Source organism: Tinamus guttatus, unplaced genomic scaffold (assembly GCF_059628265.1).
Source record: "Tinamus guttatus ecotype Peru unplaced genomic scaffold, ASM5962826v1 Tinamus_guttatus_pri_ptg000021l, whole genome shotgun sequence".
Lineage (NCBI taxonomy): Eukaryota > Metazoa > Chordata > Aves > Tinamiformes > Tinamidae > Tinamus > Tinamus guttatus.
The window spans coordinates 619929-645418 of NW_028288555.1; the positions used below are offsets into that span (position 1 = coordinate 619929).

A 25490-nucleotide genomic window follows, 5' to 3' on the forward strand; every position below is an offset into this window, starting at 1 on the left:
TTTAAATCGGTTGCGTTGCTGCTAAACCAGCAATAGAACATGGCTCTAGCCTTCCAAAGCACTTCCAACAGGCCAATTTAAAATCCATTAAAAGGTTTGATTCACATTTGTTTCTTCAAACTTGTTACCCTACAAGCAACTTGCTTCTGAGCAACACTGAGAGGCACAGGGGTACTCACGTGCCAACACACAGTTGACGTGCAACACTGAGGTTGTTGTTATGACCCAGAGCTTATTTGTGATCTCAACAGGCAGCAGCAGAACAGGACACCGCAGTATCGCTCTGGGTGGTCTCAAGGCTTGTTTTACCAACATCACAGCGATTTCTAGTGTGTGAATTGCACAGCACCTCAAAAAGCTAGGCTACTAGCTCTGCTCAGAAGTCACAGAAATCCTGTCAGAGCAGGACATGCAAGTATTGCTTACCGAAGAACAAACTGCTGGCAACAAACAGTGCCAGGCACGCAAGGGAACCTGAAAGCACTGGCATGTCTGTAGTAAGAACAGCCAGGGCAGCGCACGCTTTTCACAGAACTGAACATTTTTGTATAAGCTCAGCAATATTCCATAGTTGTTTTAAAGCATGTGTCATTAAAACACAGGATTTGTTTTGTAGTTGCTAGTATTTTTCATATCTGTCACCAAGCAAAAGACTAAGCATTTCAAATGTGCAATAGATATATGCATACACCCTTATTTTTATTACATTGCTTTATTAACTAGGAAGAAAAAAGCCACAGAAATTAGAATATAGTATACTATGAGCCTTTGGAACGCTCATACTGGCCATTGTCTCCAGGCACATGGAGGACAAGAAGGTGCTCAAGAGTAGTCAGCATGGATTCACCAAGGGGAAATCTTGCTTGACTAACCTGATAGCCTTCTATGATAGAATGACCAGCTGGATAGATGAGGGGAGAGCGGTGGATGTCGTCTATCTTGACTTCTCCAAGGCTATTGACACCATCCCTCACAACATCCTCCTGGGCAAGCTCCAGAAGTGTGGGATAGATGAGTGCACAGTGAGGTGGATTAGGAATTGGCTGGATGGCAGAGCTCAGAGGGTGGTGATCAGCGGTGCAGAGTCTAGTTGGAGGCCTGTAGCTAGCAGGGTCCCCCAGGGGTCAGTCCTTGGTCCAGTCCTGTTCAATTTATTCATCAATGACCTGGATGAAGGCACAGAGTGCTCCCTCAGCAAGTTTGCTGATGATACCAAACTGGGAGGAGTAGCCGATACCCCAGAGGGCTGCGCTGCCATCCAGAGGGACCTGGACAGACGGGACAACTGGGCGGTGAAAAACCTCATGCAATTCAACAAGGCCAAGTCCAAGGTCCTGCACCTGGGGAGGAATAACCCCAGACACCAGTACAGGCTGGGGACTGACCTTCTGGAGAGCAGCTCTGCGGCAAAAGACCTGGGCGTCGTGGTGGACAACAAGTTGACCAAGAGGCAGCAGTGTGCCCTCGTGGCCAAGAAGGCCAATGGGATCCTGGGATGCATTAAGAAGAGCGTCTCCAGCAGGTCGAGGGAGGTGATCCTGCCCCTCTACTCAGCCCTGGTGAGGCCACATCTGGAGTATTGTGTCCAGTTCTGGGCTCCACAGTACAAGAGGGATGTGGAGCTGCTGGAGAGAGTCCAGCGCAGGGCTACAAGGATGATCAGGGGCCTGGAACATCTGCCCTGTGAGGAGAGGCTGAGGGAGCTGGGCCTGTTCAGACTGGAGAAGAGAAGGCTGAGAGGGGATCTAATCAGTGTATATAAATACCTCAAGGGAGGCAGTGAGGAGGATGGTGCTGGCCTCTTTTCACTGGTGGCCACTGACAGAACCAGAGGAAACGGCCGGAAACTGAAGCACCAAAAGTTCCAAAGGAAAAAATTCTTAACAGTGAGGATGACAGAGCACTGGAACAGGCTTCCCAGAGAGGTTGTGGAGTCTCCTTCTCTGGAGATCTTCAAAACTTACTTGGACGCAGTCCTGTGCCACGTGCTTTAGGTGACCCTGCGTGTGCAGGGGGGTTGGACTAGATGATCTCTAGAGGTCCCTTCCAACCTTAATGATTCTATGATCCTATGATTCCATAATACTTCATGTTCCTAATAATTCCAAGTGGTAACAAAAATGTTTCTTTAACAATTCTTGTTAAAAGACACCTCTGAAGAGTAAAATTCCATCTTCAATCTAATAGTCCCAACTTACTTAGTCAACTATTTTATTCTTTTTTCACCTTAATTCTCAACTTTGACTAGACATCTCTGATTTGCTCTTTTTTTTGTGTAGATAACTGATTTTAAATTAATGCAAAGTCATCCTAAATTGGCTAAAAACACTCCAACCAAATGAATACAACTTAAGAAAAAACAAACTTGAAAATGAGTTTACAGTGACCAGATCATTTGCATCTGGCTCAAAACAACTTGAACCAAGTTGAGAATATCAATAAAAGCTTTTGAACCAGTTTACTTGAACTCAGAATAAAGTTATACCTTTAGTTAAAATGATGTAATTCTGAAATTAGACATGGCCTCTAGTGGTATAATTACAGTAAAATTTACATCCAAGCTGTTTCAAGTTTTGCTATAAACCAGGCTTTACATTCCTTTGATTTCTGAATGTTTAAAACAACAATCCATATATTTACAAACATTTAAAACACTTAAAAATTGAATTTTTTATGCATTTCTTCATGCATAAGGGAAGAAAAAATTAATATAAACGTCTATTTCATAGAACCTTAAACAAGGAACAACACGCATTAAATTTCCCATTGCTGAGTTTCCGGAAGAACTGTTAGGAGTCTTGTTTTACAGTCAGTTTAAAAAAAATAAATGAAAAAAGCTGCAAGGTAAAGTGTGACCGGATAAACAGAAAACAAGTTCTTCTGTTGATACAGGGCTCATTTGGATAGCGAACAAGCATAATGCTGTGGTATATCTGAGCCAAAATGCAACATCCTTAGAAACAGGCTGCAATAACTATTTAGATAAGCTATGTAATAACTGCATCTTAAAACAAAATATAAAAGCAGCAAGATATGGAAAAATGGTGTCTCCTCTCAAAGGAATAGAGAATGTTTATTGGGCATAAAGGCAACAAACTAGAACAAATATAAAATGTTGGAACAGGGAAGGGGAAAATAGGATTAGTTAGAAGTTGAGCAATGAGAACAATTTGGGCGATGCCAAAGACAGAAGAAATGTGTCTTATTTCTTTAGTGCATAAAAATAGCAAGATTTCATGTAGAAATGAACATGCACTCTTAAACTACAATTTATTTCTTGTTTTAACACAATTCTGTCTCTTGCTAATCACAAAACATTATATAAACTAATTTCCATTTATGTCAAACTTTATAAGATAAGGAAAAAGTTAATCCTACAAACTCAGTGGGGGAAAAAAAAAAACCCTTTTCCTCAGAGTCCTGAAGGGGAAAAAAGTCTTCTGTGGTCAAAAAGGGGACAGATGGATAAATTAAATTTACAGAAAGACATTTTTAAGGAATAGTGGAAACGAGTTTTAGGGTAGATGTAGTAGACATCTGAACCAATACAGCTTCAGAGTTCTTATTTCTAAATATAACTTGACTATATTAAATATAATGTAATAAGAAATTGAAACAGTGATTGGATATTAGGAAGATGTATCTATTCTGGATTCCACAGTTCAAAATTGCTCAGAAAAAGGAAGCATGTTGGAAATAAAGGTCACATCATAAAATCACAGTCATCACTGATCTGATAAAAAACATAAAGTTTTTGTCATGTTTTGAAAAATATTCTCTACAGAAAAACAAATAATGGAAAAGAAAACTGTATTAATAATCAGCATTTTAAATGTGAATCAGATCATGAACAAGAGTGATTACTTGGATCCATCAAATATTTTGCCTACTGGGACAAGATGTTGCGGTTCCTATTTGGTCATAGGTACACCAATACTGAAAAATACTGAAAAATGGTATCAGTTCTGAGGATGTAGTATTTGGAAGTGATCTTGAAAGAGCTGGACAGAACAAGAATTAAAAACACCCTTGTCCCACTTCCCCAATCCTCCCCAGAACAAACAATCAGTGAAGCCACAGAATAACTTGAGCAGTATTGTAAAATAATCTTTGTTATTAGCCACAAGGCTTGATTTCTTAAAGAGAAGTCTTTTCGCACTGTTAGCACCTCCATGTTATTAATTTTTAGAAGTTGCTGGTAACCATGAAAGTCTTGCAGATTTATCATGAATTGATAAATATCTTTTTTTTTCACCCTTTTCTACCTCGTAATGAAGTGCCATCTTCATACATGTACACTTTACAAACTCCTCAATGTCTCATTGCTTTCAAAGTAAATTAAAATGTTTCTTTTTTTTCTATTTTTAGGACTAAGTTATTTTGCTTTCTTTTCTCCTTATTCCCTTCTCTAGTTGTTTACCATGTCCATATTTTCTGCTGTTTTTCTAATCTGTTTTGTGCCAGCTAGCTTCTATTTGCACTCTGCAGTATTTCCCTCCAGTGCTTATCCCAATACAAGTAAGATCCCCAATTTCATACTACAATCAATGTGGCACAAACAATTCTTAATTTTCATAGCCCCATTATATTCACCAATGGTTCTCATTGATGGTGGTGGTGAGGGAAGCGGGGGCTGAACTTTGTCTCTTAGTACAAGATAAAGTGTTTATTAACAAGCATGCTGTGAGGCAAGTCACATTATTTTTCAGAGCTAAGGGGCAGGAAAGTTCTTTCTGCGTGGTTGCGGCATGTGCCATCCCAGGTATCTTTGGACAGAAACTCCCACACATAAACACAGTGGAGATAAAGGAATAGAGATGTCCTGTGCAGGGAGAGCAAATAATGATTTAACAGTAGCTACAGATTCCAAGCTGGCCACAAGAAAATGGCTTTGCATAAGTTGCCACATTTTTTGTTTTGGTTCAGTGACGCTTTTGCTATTTGCATGCTGATGCATTTGTACATTGACAGTCATTAAATGAGGTAATTTCTTAATATTCTTAATTAAGAATTTCTAAGAAAGATAGAATTCAAACATACAAATGGAAGAGTAAGCTTTATTGAATGATGAAAAACTAGTTATGACATTACAATTAAAGTTTTATCACTGCTGGAATACTGATTTTTCTTTAGGAGAAATTGCAACAAATCAATATTCAGAATGTTAGTCAAACTAGTAGTTGTTAATTTCCCTTCAAAAACTGTATAGTTAAGCAGTTGTACAACAAATATATAAAGTTTTGCAAAACCCTGAAGAAAGATTTGATATTTTTTGCTTCAAATCTGGTAGCAGAGGAGATCACCTGCACTGGTCAGATTCTGAGTTCCTTTTCCCTTTTTTCCCACTCTGAAGAGAGAATTAAAACAAGTTTTAGCTATTATACTAGACATAATGCTTTATACCTGCAGTTATTCTCCATACTAAAATACTGTGAATTACAGCTTGAATATAATTTAAACAACTTCTGAATATTTTTAATATGTTAAATTATACAAGTATATATCTATATGGGACACAGATGAATCAAATATTAATCCATACATGACAACAGGACACTGAACTACTCCCCGCACACAACCACGCAAAACCAAAGAAAAAGGCAAGTAGAGGAATGATTTTGCATTAAAGTGTAATTAAAGAAAAAGCAACTTTTTTTTTTGTAAATCCTTCTTCTGTTTTTCTGTTAATTTATCATAATCACAAAATAATTGCTTTTCTTTAAGTGAAAAATAAATATTAGCAAAAGCAGAGACAGCATGGAAAAAAGAGCAGGAAACTAAACTTGAGGCTCTGAACGATGATGTGGATGGCTGAATTTGACAGTAACAATAGATTTACTTTAGTTTTAATTAGGGTTATAAGCACTCAGCTTGTCTGTAAGAGACTGACCAAGCACATGTACTTGGGAATTGCTGCAAAACAATTTGAAGAAGGAGCTTTTGGTGAATGACAAAGAGAGGAGATTAAGTATAGAACACCATGTAGTACTGGCCCAGAAATCTGATGTAATCAGAAAAGATTTGTTGCCTCTAAAAGAATAACTATGACTTAGTCAGTTTTTGTGAAATTATATTATTTCAACACAAATGACATGTTACAACTTGATACAGGATTACTTGAGAAGACTACAGAGCAATCTGAGAAATTTCCATTATAAACTACAGACTCTCCTCGTTGACTTGATGTTTTGCATAGGTCAAAAAAATAAGAAAATGTGCCAAATAAGCCACAGAGCAGTACAAATTCTTATTCCCTGGGGAGTATATTAATATTTAATAATTCCCTGGGGAATTATTTAAAAAAGAAGAATTTTAAGGGTATACAACCTACATGAAAGTTAACTGGAACTCAGTAACCTGAACTGCATTAGTGACCAAGCTGAACCAAACAATAAATGCACAGTCAGCAAGCCACTCATCACCCACATTTCAACATTTCAATAGTATTTGCTTTAAGTCCCCAACAAAGACTTGGTTACAAACAGAACTGAAATACAGAACCCAGGAAAGAATTTGTGGGAAAAAGAAAGACCTATAAAGTCTAATGTTAGTTTAGTAGGTGCAGAACATGAAAGCTGCAGAACATGCTGATTATTTACAGGTGTATTAAAAAGTTCTAAAGTACCAAGCAGGTAGCAAAGTTCTACTGGCTAGAACTATGCTCTAGTTTTGCTGCTGTGTTTTTTGTTTTGTTTTGTTTTTGCTGTTTTCCCTACAATGTAAACTGCTATAGATACTCTTTTAACCTGAAAAAAATACAGAACTCAGAGGTCAATTGGGAGCATGTTACTTTCAGATGGTTTCAGCTACATCAAGAACAGGCAAACTTACTGCCAGAGAAAATAAGAATACCTGATATTTTGTTAATTCTGCCTGCAATAATTTCACTTTGGATCGTTCTTGTTCTAATGCAGCATGAAGTGTAGTTACCTAAAAAAAAAAAAAAAAAAGGATCTTAATCTACAAAATATGTTTTACATCTACAAGTTTATCAAGTGGAAATAGTTCTGCTAGTATGTTGTGACTTTGCATGAACTGAAAGAACTTAAAGAAATTAAGATAGTCCATAATGACTTAGCTACCCATCAACATTTATTAGTTTACTTCTATAATGTTGTATGAAAAAGTCAGAAGCTTTTTCATGCTTTAGACTCTACATACATTCAGTACTGTTCCCTTCGTAGAGCACTTTGATGTAATGTTAAGCAATGCGGATGAGCCATATTATATCATTCTCAAAAATGAACAGTGTTTTATGCTAAGAAGTTTGAGGAAGTTTAGAATAGACACTACAAAAAAACATAAGCTTAAAAACACTACATTTTCTCCACTCCAGTGCCTTTCTAACTGCCATCCATAAATAATTCATAGCTCAGTTATGCTGGTAAACTAGCATTTTTCAAACTTATGATTAGAAAGTAAGAAAGGGAAAGAAGCATTTTCTTCTACTTTTTGAGCATCCTCATTTTGGGCTACCAAAGGCACAGAATGATATGCTTAAGAGACGATTAAAAGACAAGATCCTTTCAGACATGTTGAAATCTGCTGTCTTTCCAGAGAGAGCTCTCAGCATATCAAGTTGGAAATTTATGTGATGCTCAGACACAGCGCCTAGGTAAGGATGAAATTTCACTTATTTTGCTTCAAGCAACCTTTTGTTTCAGCTTCCTTTGACCTTTTCCCCCCTTTTCCTCCCTAATTACTTTAAATAAATCTTGTCTTTGAAATACTCATAACATTTTACATTAAGAAATCCTTACTTACCTGTAAGGTCAACTCATTTTTGATACTTTGTGATTCATCAACCTGTAGGAGTATTTCTGCCTTATCTTTCACTAGAAAAAAAAGAGATCAAGTGTGAGAATTTTTCTAGATTCACAGGTCTTCGCTTTCAACAGTACTGAGACATTGTGCTATATCACTATTTTGTTATTTATTATTATAAGCCTGGCCTCACTAAAAAAAAAAATGATAATTGCAAGCAATCAGCTACCAGTGCCATTAGCAGCACCTTACAAAGCTCTGATTTAAATCCCTCTTGTCCTAGTTTCCCCACACTTAATTAACCCTGTAAGCAGCATGAATTTTAAATGCTATGAACAAAGTTCATCAGAAAGCTGTATCTTGGCCAGAAATCAAGCTTTTTATATAAATTCAGCCATACCTATGCAGACTAGTATTAAATATTTAAAACAGGACATGTTTAAACTGTGTATTTGTAAACCCAAGCAAGAACTTCACCACCCTTCTCTTGAGATAAGACTATTCCATCTTGTCTCAGACACTGACCTGAAGCTTTAGCAATTAAAAATTTGTGGTGTTCACTCACATTATGAACATTTGAACTAGCTTGGCTGTAGCTTGCTTGTAAACATATTTTAACAAAAACATTCAGCTCCTTTCTAGTTCAGAATTTAAGCCCAAAGAAGAAGATGAATTTAGAAGCTACATTAAGAAATTGAACAACAAAAGCAAATCTATAACATATTTAATTTGTCTGGTATTATATACACCACTTCATCATGCAGGATCAGGATTGCATATCTATTGCATAAATATATGCATAAATATAAAGATGACAGGATACGCCAATATCTATATATTCAATCTTTGACACCAAATATAAAAACAATGAAATGTTTTACAAAAGGAAAATTATCACAGTTACATATATAAACTTATGAGTGTTAGCTTAGTTGGCCCTATTATTACCTGGCAAAACTTTTACTTAAGTATAAGATGTTTCCTACAGCTCAAAGCGTGGCTTGCAAAGATATGAAAAAGATCAAACTACCTCTTTGAGGATCTAAACAGGGAGTCCAGTCAGATCAAGACACTAGCAAAATAAAATCTAATTCAAAGACTCATGGTGTCCAAAATACAACTGAACAGCTTAAATTTGAAAGACTGCTATTAAAATTCAAAAGATGATTTAATTAAGTAGTACCAGAAATATAGCATTTGTGGTCTACATTTTGATTTCACAGGAGTCACTGCAAATTAATAACTTCCTAGTTCCTTTTAGTTGTTACGATATGTATTTTTGAAAAATCTGTTTTGAAGGTGGTTTCCATCTCTTTAAAAGAACCTTTGAGCCTGCCTGTAAAAACTTTACTTACTTTCACCTTCTTGTAGCATCTTCAAAAGTTGTGCATTTCTTACTTTTACTTCCTTATACTTTGCCTGATGTTAAAAAAAATACAAAGTATTACATATACATCCTATAAAAATACTCTATAAAGCAAACATGACTAAAACACTTCAGAGTTGAAAATTATCATTTCTGGAGAGAATCTTTTGTCTTAAATAAATCACAGCTGACAAAATGAATGTAAAGGAAAAATGAATTAAAGAACTAAGAGTCTAGAAATTAAGGCAAGCACAACAAAGCTTACAGCAAGTTGAAATAAATGTTATGTCATTGCATTGATAGTGAAAGAACCACAATTCAGGTCTGCCTAAGTATTACGAGCCTATTTGCATCCAGGACTTAATAGCATCTCCCCTGAAATATATTCATACAGCACACAACAATTATAAAGTGCTTTCTGGATACTGTTTTAATATGAAAGGTTTGTCATATTACCTGGCAACTAGAACAAGTCCCCTAAAGCTCTGCAGATCTTTTTACTAAAAAGTCACACTACTGAAATTACAGATTCTTTTTTTTCAACTCTTAAACTCTATACTTGGAAACTTACTCTTGTCAAATTTTCCAACCTATCTGTTGATTACACGCTTTCTTTGTAGGGCTGCCTTTTTATTAATCAGCCACCAATGCCAATTTGAGCTGCACGTCTTAACTTGATATTTATTTTTCCTTTCACAAGTCTCCTCATGTGGAGTGTGCTCTTGAAAATTGGCTCTTCAAAAAAGTTGGCTCTTGAAAACAGTTCAAATAGGGAGGTTTTGTCTGATTGTTTTTATTCACTTGTTTTTGTAATAAAGAAACTACAGCGCAGTGTTCTGCTTACACTATCACCCCAGTCCTGAAAGGGTAATTTGATTTTATTCCATGCAAAGTAATCCCCAACCCCGTGGAAACAGGAAAAGGCTGTAGTAGAGTTCAGCGGGATGCCCAGTTTCTGTGTATCATGGAAGTGTGCACATACACAACACTCGTTTCCCCTCCTTGAACAACAAAAACAAGAAATCCATACAAATAATGAAACCTTTCATCTCTAGCATACCAAAACACCGTGTAACACTATATCACTGCCACGACAAACAAATGCCGATACACAGAGGAGCAAAAATGAAATGAAAGGGCATTTTTAATAGATGAGGTATGTAATACTAGAAATATGCAAATACATTTAAGCACAGTCTCTGATAGCCACGTAAAACCATGCTAGACTTTCTAGAACAGTTGATAATCACCCCTCATCTCACCAACATCTTTATGCACTGCATTTATTCTGCCAAGTGCAATCAAGTAAAGAGTGATAAATATAAACGGATATGTACTTCAGAAGAATTGAATTTGGAGAATCCAAATCCAGCACAGAATGAATGCAGCTGTTAAAGTTCATGTCTTTGCTACTACAAGCAAAAAATCTTTAGTTAAAGTATAAGAAAACTTCCAATCAAACTGGTCAGACTACCTTAAACAAAGAACAAAACTAGTAACAAAAAAAATCACATGGTGCTTTATCACATTTTTCTTATAAAGGAAATATATGACAGTTGATAGTTCCTCAAAAAATGATAGTTCCTCATGGAATTTTTACCCTGGTTGCCCCAGATACTATCTAGACAATGCTAACAAGGAGTGAAAACAGGGAGGCACCTGCAGACATTTCTTCCTAACTAGCCTGGCATAGAGCAACACTTTGATATTTATTAACAAGCAAATATTTAAGCAAATATTTTTCCTGATGTGTTTTAGAATATTCTGAATGTAATTTCCAACATTATTTGCATGTATTAAAAATAAGAGAATAATGACACCATTATTGTTATGCTACAACTTTCAATGACTCCCCTTAAATCTGACAAATGACACACTGCTCTCTCTAAGGACTTCACATAGTGGACTTAACCCTCACTACTTGAAGGTATTAAAGATACATACCTCCCACTGAGTTATTACATTTTTCAATTGCTGAATTTCTGTATCTTTCTTTTCAAGCTCGAGCTTTAGTCGTTCTGTTTTTCCATCTTTCAAAAAACACTCCTATAAACAAGCAAACATTATTTCTCACCTTGGTCATGTGAATTCTATTCTTGGGAAAGAAAACTTATTCCTGTTTGTTATAAAAAAAAAAAAAGATTGAAAATAAATATGTACACTGAGATGCACAGATATGAGAGAGATGAGTAAGAGGCAGTAATAATACTGCTATGTTCCACAAAGCAAAAAATATTTAAATTGTTTTCCGTTAAAAATGATGAAACAATTTTAATCTCTTCAGGTACTAAAGAATACAAAGTTTTTAGAATGTGATTTTACTCATTTTTACGATTATCGTTCTTTCGATTTGTGCTTTCTTCTAATCATTAAAGTAGGTTCATTAGGCAAACTTCTTCACTTCAGTGACTGCTACCGTACATGCCTGGTTGCGTTCATGAGATGAACAGTTATCCATTCCATTGCAATCTGTGGGCTGGTCTCTTCTCTTTTCTCTTTTAAGTATTTTGTGAACGTCATCCTCCAATCTATTGAAAAATCCTTCGTCAGGTAACAAAGTCTGTGCAGAACTCTGTTCCTATAAAAAGTAAGCACTGTAACTTATTACAACTTCCTTTACCTATGAGTCAATATTTAGCTAAAAAACAGTAAAAACAATATTTATGAGTCAATATTTAGCTAAAAAACAGTTAAAAATAGGTAGTTATGGAAAAGCCCAGACACTTCTTTACGTTGTACATCCTAATAATACTCCAACTTCTATCTAAACAACATCTGATCCCAACTGAAGAAGTCTAGAAATCAATTAGCAGTTAACATCAATTGACAATTTGATTAAACAGAGGCATTTAATTAGAATTTAACACTTGCACCATGCCCTCTAATCAGAGGATAATTCTATCCTCTGAGACTTTTAGGACCATGCCCCCAATATGGTACTATTCCCTATCTATTGTTTTTCTCTTCTTTTTTTTTTTTGTACTAAAATTGGTATTTTAACATATATTTAAAGCAGCAAGTTTCATCAAAGTTAAAGACTCCTTTAAAGCAAGAAAAGACAAAAGCTAGTTCCAAGAAAGCCTTTAATAACTTCTCAGATAGTAGAACCACAGGTAGTATATCTGAGTACTGTCTGAGTACATATACTCAGATAGCAGAACCTACTCTAATAAGTCTACAAATGTCCATATCAATTTTCCAAATGCAGCTCACTCAGTTTTGGAATATATCTTTGATGGAAGCTACAAAAGCAACCATATTGTTTCTGAAATAAATACCTTTTAAACAGATTTAGTTTATTATTTTTTTTTTTTTTAAAAAAAGAAGCTTACCTCATGTTTTTTAGCAAGGTTATCTGAAAAGAGGAATAAAAGAAATATCAACAGCAAGTTACTCAAATCTTGTACAGCTGACCATTATTAAAGTATGGTACTTTGAAAAGTGGTCAGAAATCTACTGCATTCATCAGTAATTTTTCCTGTATTAACTTTCATCTCAAAAAGTACTATATTGTTAGAAGAATTATATACTAAGTTTTAGGTCAAATCCTAAATCTGCATCCCTTCCCAGATCTTTCAGACTAATATAATCAAAAACAGTATTTCATAAACATAATTTAGCTCAGTTAAAGTGGAAGGCAACAATTTTTTTAAAAAAAAAACCTACTTTTTATTGCATTTTCTCTGCACACTAGGAGTATTTGAATGTCTCCTCTCTATCCCATCAAAACACATAAAATTGTTATTTTCCTTAAACTCTTCCCTTTTTCCTGCTACCATAACTGGTTCGTTGTTATAAAATTAAATTTAGCTCTTAGACTTAATAGGATATATTAATTCCAACTCATTCAATATTTGCTTAAGGACAGTAACAAACAAATTACAACAACAAAAAAACACTACAGCGTGTTTTGCTGTTAATGTAAATACTATCAGAATTCCACGGAAAACAACGTATAAGCAGCCATACTAGTAGCATACCTATAGCACTATCTGACTGAAAGTCTTTCAGACACACAGTGAGAGGTTTGTCTTTTCCTTGCTGGTTCTTCCTTTTCTCTTTTTTATTCATAGACTTTAACTGTGGTGAAGTATTTTCAATGTTTTCATATTCCTGGAAAAAGAAAGTCCCACTGGCATAATTTTCTTCAATACCCCTAAAATTTTATAAAGCTTTTCTAAAGCTTTATAAAGGAAAACAAACAAACAAAAACAGTGATAATATACTAGAAGAGTTTTTAGCCTAAACAGTAATTTGCAGGCTTCTGATCGTTTTAAAGAACCTAAGGCACAACAGCTATCAAGCACCAGCTTTACTGTCCAAAGTAGAGTATTACTGTTTACTAAATAGCCAGTGAAATATCAGTCCAACATCCCTATCATCCACGTAAAGTTTTATCCAAATACTGATAGCCTGAAAATATAAATGTGCACATGAATATAGAGCACTATACAGTGCAGGTTAACGTTTCCTTTAAAAAAGTAGTTCAATCACATCTTCAGTTTACTCTTAAAATATGCTTACTCATTCACCAGAATTCCAACAGTTATTACTGCACAGCAACGCTCGGCCAGTCAAACTTATCTCCTACTGAAATCACCCAGGCTGGGACATGGTATCCATTTAACCCGAATTGTACTCTCCTGTCTACATTACATTCTTAGCAAATTGTTATATGTCCTAGATTCTCAGCAAAAATAATCTTAAGAAAAAGCTTATTATACAGAAAGCACGGATGGGAAGAAGCAGCAGAATGCTGTATTTTTTTTTTTCTGTAAATTTGCTTATCTATTCAGGCATACTGTATATTAAAATAGACATCATGTGCTTTAAATTGTTCTGTGAAGTTTACTCTCAAAAAAATCAATATTTCTTCCTATGTCCAAAGACAGCTTTCACTTTTAAAAATAACTTTAAATATAGAAGTCAAAAAATTAACATTGATTTTTAAGAATTATGACATTCCCTTGAACTGAAGTATTGAATAAAAGTATTTGCACAAAAGTACGCAGGTAATTTTTGCTTGTCTAGGCATCCTAAATGTTTTCATAACATTGCATAGGCTCCCAACTTACTGCAGTAAAGAATTGTTAGATGTTTACATTTCGAGCATACTCTTTTTTTCCAAACCTTTTAGTAACTAGTTCTCTGGTGTTCACTAGATATCCAGAAAATAACATTCTCATCAACTCACAGAAAATGCTGATAACTTATTAAAACTAAAACATGTAACAACAGAAAAAGTATTACTGAAAGTGCAAGACTAACAGTGCAACATAACTAACACTTAAAGGCCTAAAGAGGAGTGTTTGGTTTCCTTGCCTCTCCAAGTGTGATGGATTTCTTCTAAATAAGTATAGACAGGCTCCCTTGCTGTACTTTCCAAATTTCAGTGTCTTTAAATGCCAGAAGACTGAAAAATTTAAATTATTTTTCTATCTTTATGTGATTTTTTAAAAGTACAGTATTATATCTTCTTCCAAAGTCAATATATCTCTAAAATCTTAAACATTTGAATAGTAAACAAAGTTACACAAAAGCAGTATCATTTTTGCCAAGTGATTTATTTATAAATTCAAGCCTTACACTTGTACAGCTTTTGCACCAGGATGAATCCCACAAATACCTTTTTGTGCTCTTCATATTCCAGTTTGCTTAGCAGCAGTGCTTTTTCAAGATCTGCTTCAAACATTTCAGATGTCAGCTGAAGAAAATTAACATATTCCTTGTGATAAGGTTGTTAAAAAAAAGGTGATCAAACCACTAAAACCACACTGAAATTTCATTTTCAAAATATATTATTACAGTTGTCCAAAAGCCTGATAGGTGTAACATACGACGATAGCAATTAATATATCTATTTGTACCATAAGTAGTAAATACTTTGCTTCCGAAAACTCTCATGTTACTGCATACTAAGTTGTGCTCATCTTAATTTCAATACAATTACCATTTTCAGAATGTATTTAGATGAGACTTTTATTTTCTTTTCATGCTTCAGAATATAAAGATCAATGTATGTTAAAGGTATGAAGAGTATCATTGTAAAGCGATCACTAAGAAACCAAATAACTCTTTGGAGGGATTAGAGCACAGGAAAGATTAAACTAAGTAACTAAACAACTAATACTTCTTCCCATCCCACCAGAGAACAAAGCCAATCAAGTCTGAATGGTGTTTTCTCTTTAAGAGAGAAGTATTTATGTTTCCTTGAGAAACAGAAAGGAAAACTGAAACTTTCTAAACATGAGCTACTGAGAAGCAAATAGAACTATGAACAATATGATGAATGAAGGGCAGAATACCCTATCTTATGGGCAATGCAAGGCTAGCTTCTACTTCTATGAGAATAACTATCCACAGGCCTATCAAAACATATCATAACTCTAGCCCTTTCAGAACTACTGTTTTAATGATCACTACAGTCCTCAATGTGATGTGCTGTCAAATGGAAGCATTACTCTTCATTATAGTTCTGTTTCATGTCCATGTTTGAAATATTAGTTAGAAAAAAAATAAAGAAAAAATAAAGAAAAAAAACTTTTACTATTACTTTCTTGTTCTTTGAACTCCAAACTGAAATTAAGTCACTGTTACTCATTCCAGAATAAATCAAAATCATTGTTAAATAAAACAAATAGCTGGCCTTAACCAGCCTTAGCATACTTTTACCCAGCTGGGCTGACTTTGACATGCAGTAGCTTTTCTGTATGCTCCAAAAAGACTTGTGCATTCTCATAGGCATTAACAAAAAAAAAAAAAAATGATGTAAAAGCATAACCATTGTTCATAATTATTATGAACATAGTTCATAATTAACAAGTCATAAAACCAGTCTTGCAAAAAGAAAGTACTTTTTTTCTTCTTTCTGAGAAGCAGTAGAGGAAAGAGACAGAGTGCGAGTCATCTCTTTTTGAACAGTTATTTTAAACATACTGCTCTCTCAACACAGTCTGTAAGAAGCTTTCTTGGTAGGCTGTAAAATATCACAAGACTATTTCTAGTCTTCAGTAGTTCATGGCTAAAGTTAAATACCAGTTGTTGAATCTAGTCCGGCCATATCTATCAACTTATCTATCAAAAATTAAGACTTGTCTGCTGCATTGAAAAGTTTGATATAAACACAAAAAGGAGAATGAAGATAGAAAAAAAGCAAAATGTTACTTAAAAAAATATGTGTAATTATACTAAGCTTACAATGAACTTAGGATTTATGTCTTTACACATTGTAAGCAACTTAACACACAAGATCCAAATAATTAAGACCTAGCACTACCGCAGTACAGTTATGAAAATTAAACACTTTCACAAAAAAAGCATTCCAAGATGTCTGATACAGTAATAACTTTACAATATTTTGTACATTTAACAGTCATTCAACTGAGGACAGGACTGTAGGTGTGAAGCAGATACTACGAAGAACCAGGGTGGCTGCTCCTGAAACTCTTCCCTGAGCAGCTTAGGTGCTCCTAAAACCAGGCACTTGCCCCGGCTTCCCAAGCACCTTCAGTTTTGCTTCTCTACATAACTGTCTTGGGCAGAGGCCTTCAGGCACTATCACCTAAGCCAGCCTATGATCTGGGAATCACAGGTTCCACCACAGGTTCCTCTGCTTACACATCTGGAGCTGGGTGGTCAGGCAGGGCTGGGAGGTGCAAACGCAACAGACAAACTCGGCGCAAGCCTGTTACTCTGTTAGAAGTTGACGTCCATGCAAATGTTCTTACAGTGACTCTTTTTTAAAACATTGCTGATGGAAGACTGGTACTATCCCTCCCACCTTAATTATATAGTACCTCTTATATTATACAATTATATAATAGCAAGACAGATATCGGCAATCCTTTAAAAGTAAAGTACCTGACAGCACTTCTTAAAAATTTGCAAGGTAAAAATCATCAGTAAAAATCATGTAGTTCATCTCCAAGAACTGGGAGATGCTTTCTACAGAGCCAAACTTTGTGGTACCACAGAGTCATCATTTCTCACATGTTGAGCATCATCCTGCCTCAGAGTATATTAGTAAAAACATTACATGGAAATTAGATGTGCCTCAACCCATGCCTTTCTCCTCTTGTCTTGCTTAGAGAAAGGAACAGAATGGATCATGTTTTGAACAAGTTTGTGTTACTGCTCGCGTGGCCAAGAAGGCCAATGGGATCCTGGGGTGCATTAAGAAGAGCGTCTCCAGCAGGTCGAGGGAGGTGATCCTGCCCCTCTACTCAGCCCTGGTGAGGCCGCATCTGGAGTATTGTGTCCAGTTCTGGGCTCCACAGTACAAGAGGGATGTGGAGCTGCTGGAGAGAGTCCAGCGCAGGGCTACAAGGATGATCAGGGGCCTGGAACATCTGCCCTGTGAGGAGAGGCTGAGGGAGCTGGGCCTGTTCAGCCTGGAGAAGAGAAGGCTGAGAGGGGATCTAATCAGTGTCTACAAGTACCTCAAGGGAGGCAGTGAGGAGGATGGTGCTGGCCTCTTTTCACTGGTGGCCACTGACAGGACTAGAGGAAACGGCCGGAAACTAAAGCATCAAAAGTTCCACAGGAGCTTAAGGGAAATTTTTTTAACAGTGAGGGTGACAGAGCACTGGAACAGGCTGCCCAGAGAGGTCTCCTTTCTCTGGAGATCTTCCAAACCCGCTTGGACGCAGTCCTGTGCCACGTACTCTAGGTGACCCTGTGTGTGCAGGGGGGTTGGACTAGATGATCTCTAGAGGTCCCTTCCAAGCTTAACGATTCTGTGGCTCTGCGATTCTATACTGTATACAGCCCTCAGTAACTATCAATCCTGAGTCTGTGTTCAGACTAGACAGATGTGACTAGACAGATTAGTACTCAGCAGATTTGGCTTTTTGACTTTTTTTTTCTTCCCCCATCAGTATATATGGAACACAAGTATCTAACAATACCTCACATCTGTAATCTGTAAAACTTACCTTATCACCACAATTCTTTAGTCAGAGTTGTCAACAAATACTTGAAATTATATTCTTAAAAAGCACAACTAATAAGTAATGATTTCACACAAGTGACGCACAAATGTTGTAACTCATTACTTTAAAAATATGGAATGCTCTTCCTGAAATTAAACTATTATGAGACTATCCGAGGAATAAGATTCTGAAACTGAATTTAAAAAGTGCAAGTTATTTCTAAAGCTGTTGGCTGTTATTTCTAAAGCAAGTTATTTCTAAAGTGTATATATTAAAAAACCATAACTGCAGATATTGAAGGTTCATTGTTCCCTGGGTGACAGTGGCTTTTATCTTATAATATTTATTTCAATATCAGGAATCCCTTATTCTTTTATCAGTGGGATGGAGGAATGAAGGAAGGCACACAAGATTTTAATCAAATTCCGTAAGAGCCTAAAAATGAATAAGTTGAAATTAAACTAAATTCTTCACCATTTTCACTTGGAGGTCTTTTTTTTTTCCCCTTACATAAGGAAACAAAGCCAAATCAATGCCTGCCAGCACTGTAATGTATCAGCTGTAATGACTGCTGGTGAAATACAGTTTAAAAAGAAAATCTTCTGATTACATGAATTATATCAAGAATATATGAGACACACACACTCCATGAGATGTACTTTGAACACTGGCAAAAATTGTGATTTACGTACTAAGCAACTACATACAACTAGCAGTATTTTTCTGCCCAGAAAAAGCCCAGAATTGGGGTTTTTCTTTTTTTTTTTTTCCCTCTCCTGCTTAAAGTTTAAGCAGATTACAGCACTTGTAGGTACTTGGAGGTCTAAAATGCAATTTTTTTGGTTGCCCCAAAGCCTAAAGCATAGAAGTCATATCAATAACTCAAAGACGTTTGTGTGTGTGTGTGTGTGTCTCTGTCTGTGTGCTTGGAAATATTAACAACGCAGCCTAACAGCGATCATGCCAGGGTCAACTATTTCGCTAAACTTTTATTCTAGTAAAATAAATGTCAACACAGAACTTTTTGGGAGAGTATTTACAAACCATACTGTAACTTCATTCTTTGTGGTCCATCCACTGTAACTGCACAGAGCTATTTAAAGCGTAACAGTCTGTGTTCCAGCCTCGAGAATCATGATGGCATTTGATTATCCCTTTCTCCCTAGCAAAGGGATAGAAAATATCTTCAAGACTACAACAGGTAGATTATATGACAGCAACTCTTTCATTACCGAGTTTGCTTTATCTGACCACTTCCATTGCTCCACTGCTAGGGCAATAATGCAGAAGCCTACTTGGAGAGTTGAAAACTTGGCTATACTCTGTTCCAAGAGGCACAGAGCATTAGCAACCTCCTGCAGTCAAGGCAAGCAACAAAATTTTAATCAGCTGTCATTTTGAATTTCTCTATTTCTTCTTAATTAAACAGGAAATAATACAATCTTTCTGATGAGACACACATTGAAAAAAAAAAACTTTCTTTAAAAGAAAACAGCAATCTGGTAGCTGCCAACATATGAAGTTCAGTAACTGGAGGCAATACTTTTTAAATCTAGTTGGAAAAGTGTCATATGAAAGAGTGTAGGAAGTTGAATACTGCAAAAGGTACCTTCACTGTACTACCCGCAGTGAATTCTGAATGAATTGGTTCAGAATTGAGTTCCAACTGCAAGTATTCCTGCTAACTGACATCACTGCAACAATATGAACTATTCTATCAGGTTAAGGCAAAAAATATTTTACTGTTTTGAATTAAATGTACTTCAGGAGGAAATGGCCGGAAACTGAAACATCAAAAATTCCATAGGAACTTAAGGAAAAATTTCTTAACAGTGAGGGTGACAGAGCACTGGAACAGGCTGCCCAGAGAGGTTGTGGAGTCTCCTTCTCTGGAGATCTTCAAAACCCGCTTGGACGCAGTCCTGTGCCACGTGCTCTTGGTGACCCTGCGTGTGCAGGGGGGTTGGACTAGATGATCTCTAGAGGTCCCTTCCAACCCTAAGCATTCTATGATTCTATGATTCTATGATTCTATTTGCGATAGCTTTGGCAAGGCCACTGACAGCAAAAGCAGGACATCAGCTTTCATAGAGGCATCAGGAATCTGCTTTATTAAGTGTTAATGAACTCTAATAGTGATACTATTACCAAAACAGGTTCCAAAAAGGAGTTCTCGTTTGTCTCTGAAAAGATGGCCAGCAACCAAAATCACGTCAACTTTGACTAGATAGAAGAGAACTAGTTATCACATTCCTAACAGAACTTACCAAAGGCCTATTTCGCAGTGAATCTGTTTTGTATATCCATACACTTTGCTCCACCAGGATTCTCAGCTTCTCTCTCACTACAGCCCACCAACATCCCCCCATAGCAATATCTTCCTCTTTTCTCCAAATTATCCCCCTACCTCCAAGTTTCACGCCATAGTTTTGACATATGCAACAAGGAGCATGTCCTGGCTCTAGGCTACAACAAACTGAACAGCCATTCTGGGGACTTGACAGAAGACGTAACCCAGACTTCCAGTGAAATGTTTCCTTCCATGTACCATTATTTCTTTCTTTTCAGCCATATCTCTACTTTCAGGACTTAACATTATAAAGTAACATATTTCAGGAATGCCAAGCAAAGGTAATACAGTCAGCTGCACCTGTTCATCTCTTTGTCTCCATTCTTGCCAGTTTTCTTCTTGAGAGTCCTTCTTCATTGTGCTGTGCAATGTTTGTTCATGCTGAGATAGACAGCATCCATGGGAGGATTTTTGAGGAATCTTTTTAAAAGCAAGATTTCTGAGCTAAGAAACAAAATAAGGTATTTTTAACATTAACCAGAATATTAATGAATATTCAGCAACAGCTTTAATGGACTAGCAAAGACATTCAGACACATATGCAAATAGACATAAGTATAGTTTTAATTTATTCTGTAGCTTAGGATACATTTTTGTTCAACCCACCAGAAGGTAAAGTTTCTTTTAGATCCCTTACACGGATCCTTTACGTAATTAGAAAAATAAGCAGTGAACAAGTAACATTCAAATTTTGCAGCTCAGAATAAAAGACAACATTCACTGCTTAAGCTTAAACATTAACTGACATTCTAATCCTAACACTAAGTGAAAATGGAGACCCGCACAATCTAATATCAGTTCAAAGTACGGAATTTCCTTAACATAAGAGCCACAGCAGGAAGAAAAGCTATTATCAGGTGTTTCAGAAGTTAAACCAAGTACAGAAGTGGCGATTTCACCCCTCATGTGTGGTTACATGGTGTCACAGTCACTTCTTAAAATGGGAGCTCATCCTAAGTTACTCACAATCAAGTACTAGTGCAGGTAGTTCACATTTGTTTGCTCTTCACACACTCTACTCTGATATACTGCCTCTTCCTTCTTTATCAGCACTACCAGTACCTGCATTGCACCCTCTGCTCCATTTTTCAGTTTATGGTGTTGGCAGGAACACTGGTACAAACCACTCTAATTTACTATTTCAGTGGAATATAGCAGAGCCCTAATAGAAGCTAGAGTGAAGAAAATTAATTAGCCTTAGTTTGTGTCTTTCCTGTCACAGAATTAAATATAATTTGCCTGAAAACAAACGTAAGTATATGTAATGTGTATGGTAGTGAATTTACACAGATACACACAAAAGTCAGGGAGTGTTCAATAACAGCTTAAACTCAAAATATCAAAAGGTATAAAAGAGCGACAAAGACTGTTTTGTTTTGCTTCCTTTTTTTAAAATCTAGCATTAATGCAGACGCTAACATTCCATAAGATTTTAACTTTTTAACAAAAAATATTAGACAACAAGATCTGTATAGTTTTAGGCAGAGGAGTTCTCAGATAGCACTTGTCAAAAATAGACTACTTATAGTTCATCTACCTGTAATTTTGAGAAAATTATTGCAGTCTCACTTCTCAATTTCTCTTTAACCTTAGGCTTAAGAACCAAACGCCAGAAAAACACCACAGCCATTTCCCCAAATTCAGAAAAGGAAAGGTCTGGATCCAATCACTTCATGAGCTGGAGTGATGGAAAAGACTGAGAAGCAAAGCTATGGTAACCAGTTTTTAAAGCTCTTCAGACGAGTAGGTAGGTCTAGCTAACAGCTTAATAATAAATAAAAACATACATATATTTAAACCATCTTTGAATTTTAACATGCTGGGTGTTCAAGCAGGCGGCTAAAAACTGATTTCTTATCATACTCTGGAAACCAGCTGTTGCCCAGCATTTGTGTTTTAAGCAAATATTATGTTCTCCATCAGTAATTAACTATTCAAGGGTCTGGTATTAAGTAAATAAAATAAAAACTAGCAGGGTATTGTCACTCAGAATATCAAATTATACAATACGAAGGATCAAATATAGGTAAGATCAAATTACATGTACATTTACATAATAAGCTTTTAATAAAAGCTATGGAAATTTTGAAATGCCTTCCCATAACTAGAAAAACAAAACAGGATCTCCCTCATATTAACTGGATGGATATTAATGGATCTTACCCATTACTGAAAATACCATTTCTTTACCTCATTAGCTTCACTCTGTTGCTGTTCTTTCTTTTTCCTTCTTTTCTCTCGTTTCTTCTCGTTTGTAGAAGGTCTCCCTCCTGAAGCTTGAGATTTACCACTAGCTTGGCTGTTTCTACCCTTTCCAGGCTCTGAATCAGTATCACTGTCTAGTTGTAGCAAAGCAAAACGAGATGCAGTGGTAGGAACTGAACTGATTACAGCAGATGCCATTGCAAGTCTGAAATTCTACGGAGATAGTGTATCTTTAATTATTAGGTGTCCTGGAAAAGTAGAGAAATAAGTATTAGAATATTGTTTGCCCAAATCGGCTTTCATTTTCTAAAGAGAGGGCTGGATAGTACTCCAAGAGCATTTTCAGATGCAGTTCTTGGAGCCTAATAAACACATGATTTGAGAAAGAATGCGAGCAGGTGTTATACAGAGGCTGGCTTACAACAAAGAAGTTCATTTCAGGGTAAGTAGCATTTTAGAGTAAGAATAAGGAGCACTGAAATCAGCACATGGAGGGCATGTTTGATGGGAGTGGGGAGAACTAGGGATATATTTGCTGTGCTTTTCAGCTGCAGCTATAAGCAACACGTGTATCCCAGTGACACAGTTCCAAAATCATCAACATTTACCCAGGATAAAGGCAAAATCTTTGACATAAGAACATTTGCAGCGTCAAATTAAATAGGAGAGAAGACTGTTTATTATGAGAACTAATACATACTTTTTGAAACAGCTTTTTGAAAGGAATAGTTACAGCCTGATAGCCGTAAGATAATGAGTTGAATGTCTTCTTGAAAGGTCTATGAAAATGTTGTTTATTTCTTACTGTTACGGGAGGACATAAGAATCCACTCAAGATTCAAAAAAAAAAAAAAAAAAAGGCACTGAATTCCTAACTTTTTCAAAGATGAGCTTGTAGATGCTCTTAAGACACCTAAATATACAAACAGAAAACAATACTGCTACAGTGACCATTATCCAAAAGAATTATTAAAAAGAAATATTACATTTCACCTTATAGAGATGAAAGAACTTGCAAGTAAACTAATACCACTGTATTTAAATTTACTGAAAAGTAAAGGTTACCATAAATACCGCCTCCCCCCCTTTTTTTTTTTTGCCCTGGAGAAGATATCTGACTACATTTCTTTCAAAAATTCATCAATGCTTTTTAATATTCAAGAACACTATAGTTAGCCTAGGAGTTTGCTTATGGCTGGTAGAAAAGTTTTACTATTACTACCTTGAAACACACAGTAAATTGAAACCTGAAACTCAGAACAACAACACACACAAAACAGCAGAGGCAAGTTGCTCAGTCATGCTACAAGGCCTTGTAACACTGCATGTTGCCTTAGACACCACACCTGTCCTAAGACCGAAAATTTGAGGACTCTCTATTGCATTTGGCACAAGAAAAAAGTTGGTGTGCTGTGCTATGACTCTGCCCATTAAAAGCTCTGTGCAACAATGGTGACATATTTTGTTCTCCACATTTATAGCTAAAAGCAGCACCACACAGTCTTAATTAGGTTCACAGTTGTTAATGGTGTCGTAAGTTTTCAAACTGTGTGATCAAAAAAGTTTAGTTCCTCTTTATAAGCTGTAATGATGGCAGTTAGGTCCTTTGTGAGTATACTAAAAAGAATAAAAACAATAAAAAATAAAAATAAAAAAGGAGCTTGCCACTAAAGCTGGAACACTACATAACTGTGAAACATGGCTTAAATCTCTCTCTCTGTGGAATGACAGTCTAAGAAATTTTGCAATTTGAAAATGGCCTGTTGATCAAAACCAGCTTGTGTAAATACCAGAGTTCCTCTCCAGAGAGCACACCTAGAAAAAACAAACAAAAACACAACACCAGGAGGTGTAAAAAGAAACAAAAAAGCCAGTGACAGCTTTTTAGTACCTCAAAGAAAAGAGAAATTAATATTTTGAAGTTGTTCCTATTTCTGCTGTGCATGTACCATTTACAGAAGAGTCTTTTTTATATAACCAGAAATTATCTACCCTTTAAGATCACTGGTATCTACCCTAAAGTATCTACCCTAACAGATCACTGAAGAAGGGACTTCAAAATGCAACATCACAATAGCACTTTTACACAGGTGGCACCAATTTATGACCTAGTTTCAAAACCTTCTGCTTTGCAGATCACTAGCAGACTATTAATTAAAATATATGTGCATTTTTTTTTAAATTATAAGATTTTGTGAACAGTTCCATAAACCAAAATACACTTTAAATTTGTATATCATCAGCATAAGATAAGAATTATACATATCTACCATATCATTCATGATGATGATTTAATATCACTTGTTATCTTCACAAATATGATTTTTTTGCTGCTTTACTACAGGTCATAATCCTCTGTAATCATGTTAGATCACTACATTATTGGGTTATCTTCAAATCTTAAACCTTAAATGGATTCTTTTCATATTCTAAAACAATAACTTATTCCAAGTTAGTTCCATTTATGATATATTTTATGTATTACTTTAGCATGACAATACAGTGATCTGCAAGCACATATTGCTTGGTAAAAGCAGACATGTAAGAAAGTCAAACTGGGACATGACTGAAATAAAAAGGCGTCTTTTTAAACCTCAGTCCCCTAATGTATACCGGGTATGTTTCAGAAACATAAGATAGGTCACTGTCCTGAAGAGGTTCAATCTAATTTTAGACACGATGTAACAGCATTACAGTTATAAAAGTAACATATTCACATGCCACTACGGCAACTTGATTTTGTATCACATAAACACAGGAACTCGCATGCTGTACGCAGTACAACTTTTCAGATACTGAACTTTTAAATGCTCCTCTATAAACCATCCAATACACATGCTCAGAAGTTAACACATATTCACTTTTTTTTTTTTTT

At 35.9% G+C, this 25490-nt stretch overlaps 1 protein-coding gene across 1 annotated transcript; it reads right to left on the reverse strand.

Annotated features, from left to right (window-relative positions):
- Nucleotides 1-5140: 5140 nt before the first annotated feature.
- On the reverse strand, nucleotides 5141-22826 carry GKAP1 (G kinase anchoring protein 1). Its single transcript, XM_088524539.1, has 11 exons — nucleotides 22601-22826; nucleotides 20711-20854; nucleotides 14757-14834; nucleotides 13111-13243; nucleotides 12463-12485; nucleotides 11556-11708; nucleotides 11075-11176; nucleotides 9120-9183; nucleotides 7765-7835; nucleotides 6853-6930; nucleotides 5141-5347 (listed from the first exon to the last, which is right to left on the reverse strand). The coding sequence occupies exons 1-11, from the start codon at nucleotides 22811-22813 to the stop codon at nucleotides 5300-5302; spliced, it is 1107 nt and encodes a 368-aa protein (XP_088380665.1). The 5' UTR covers nucleotides 22814-22826; the 3' UTR covers nucleotides 5141-5299.
- Between the last annotated feature and the right edge of the window lie 2664 nt (nucleotides 22827-25490).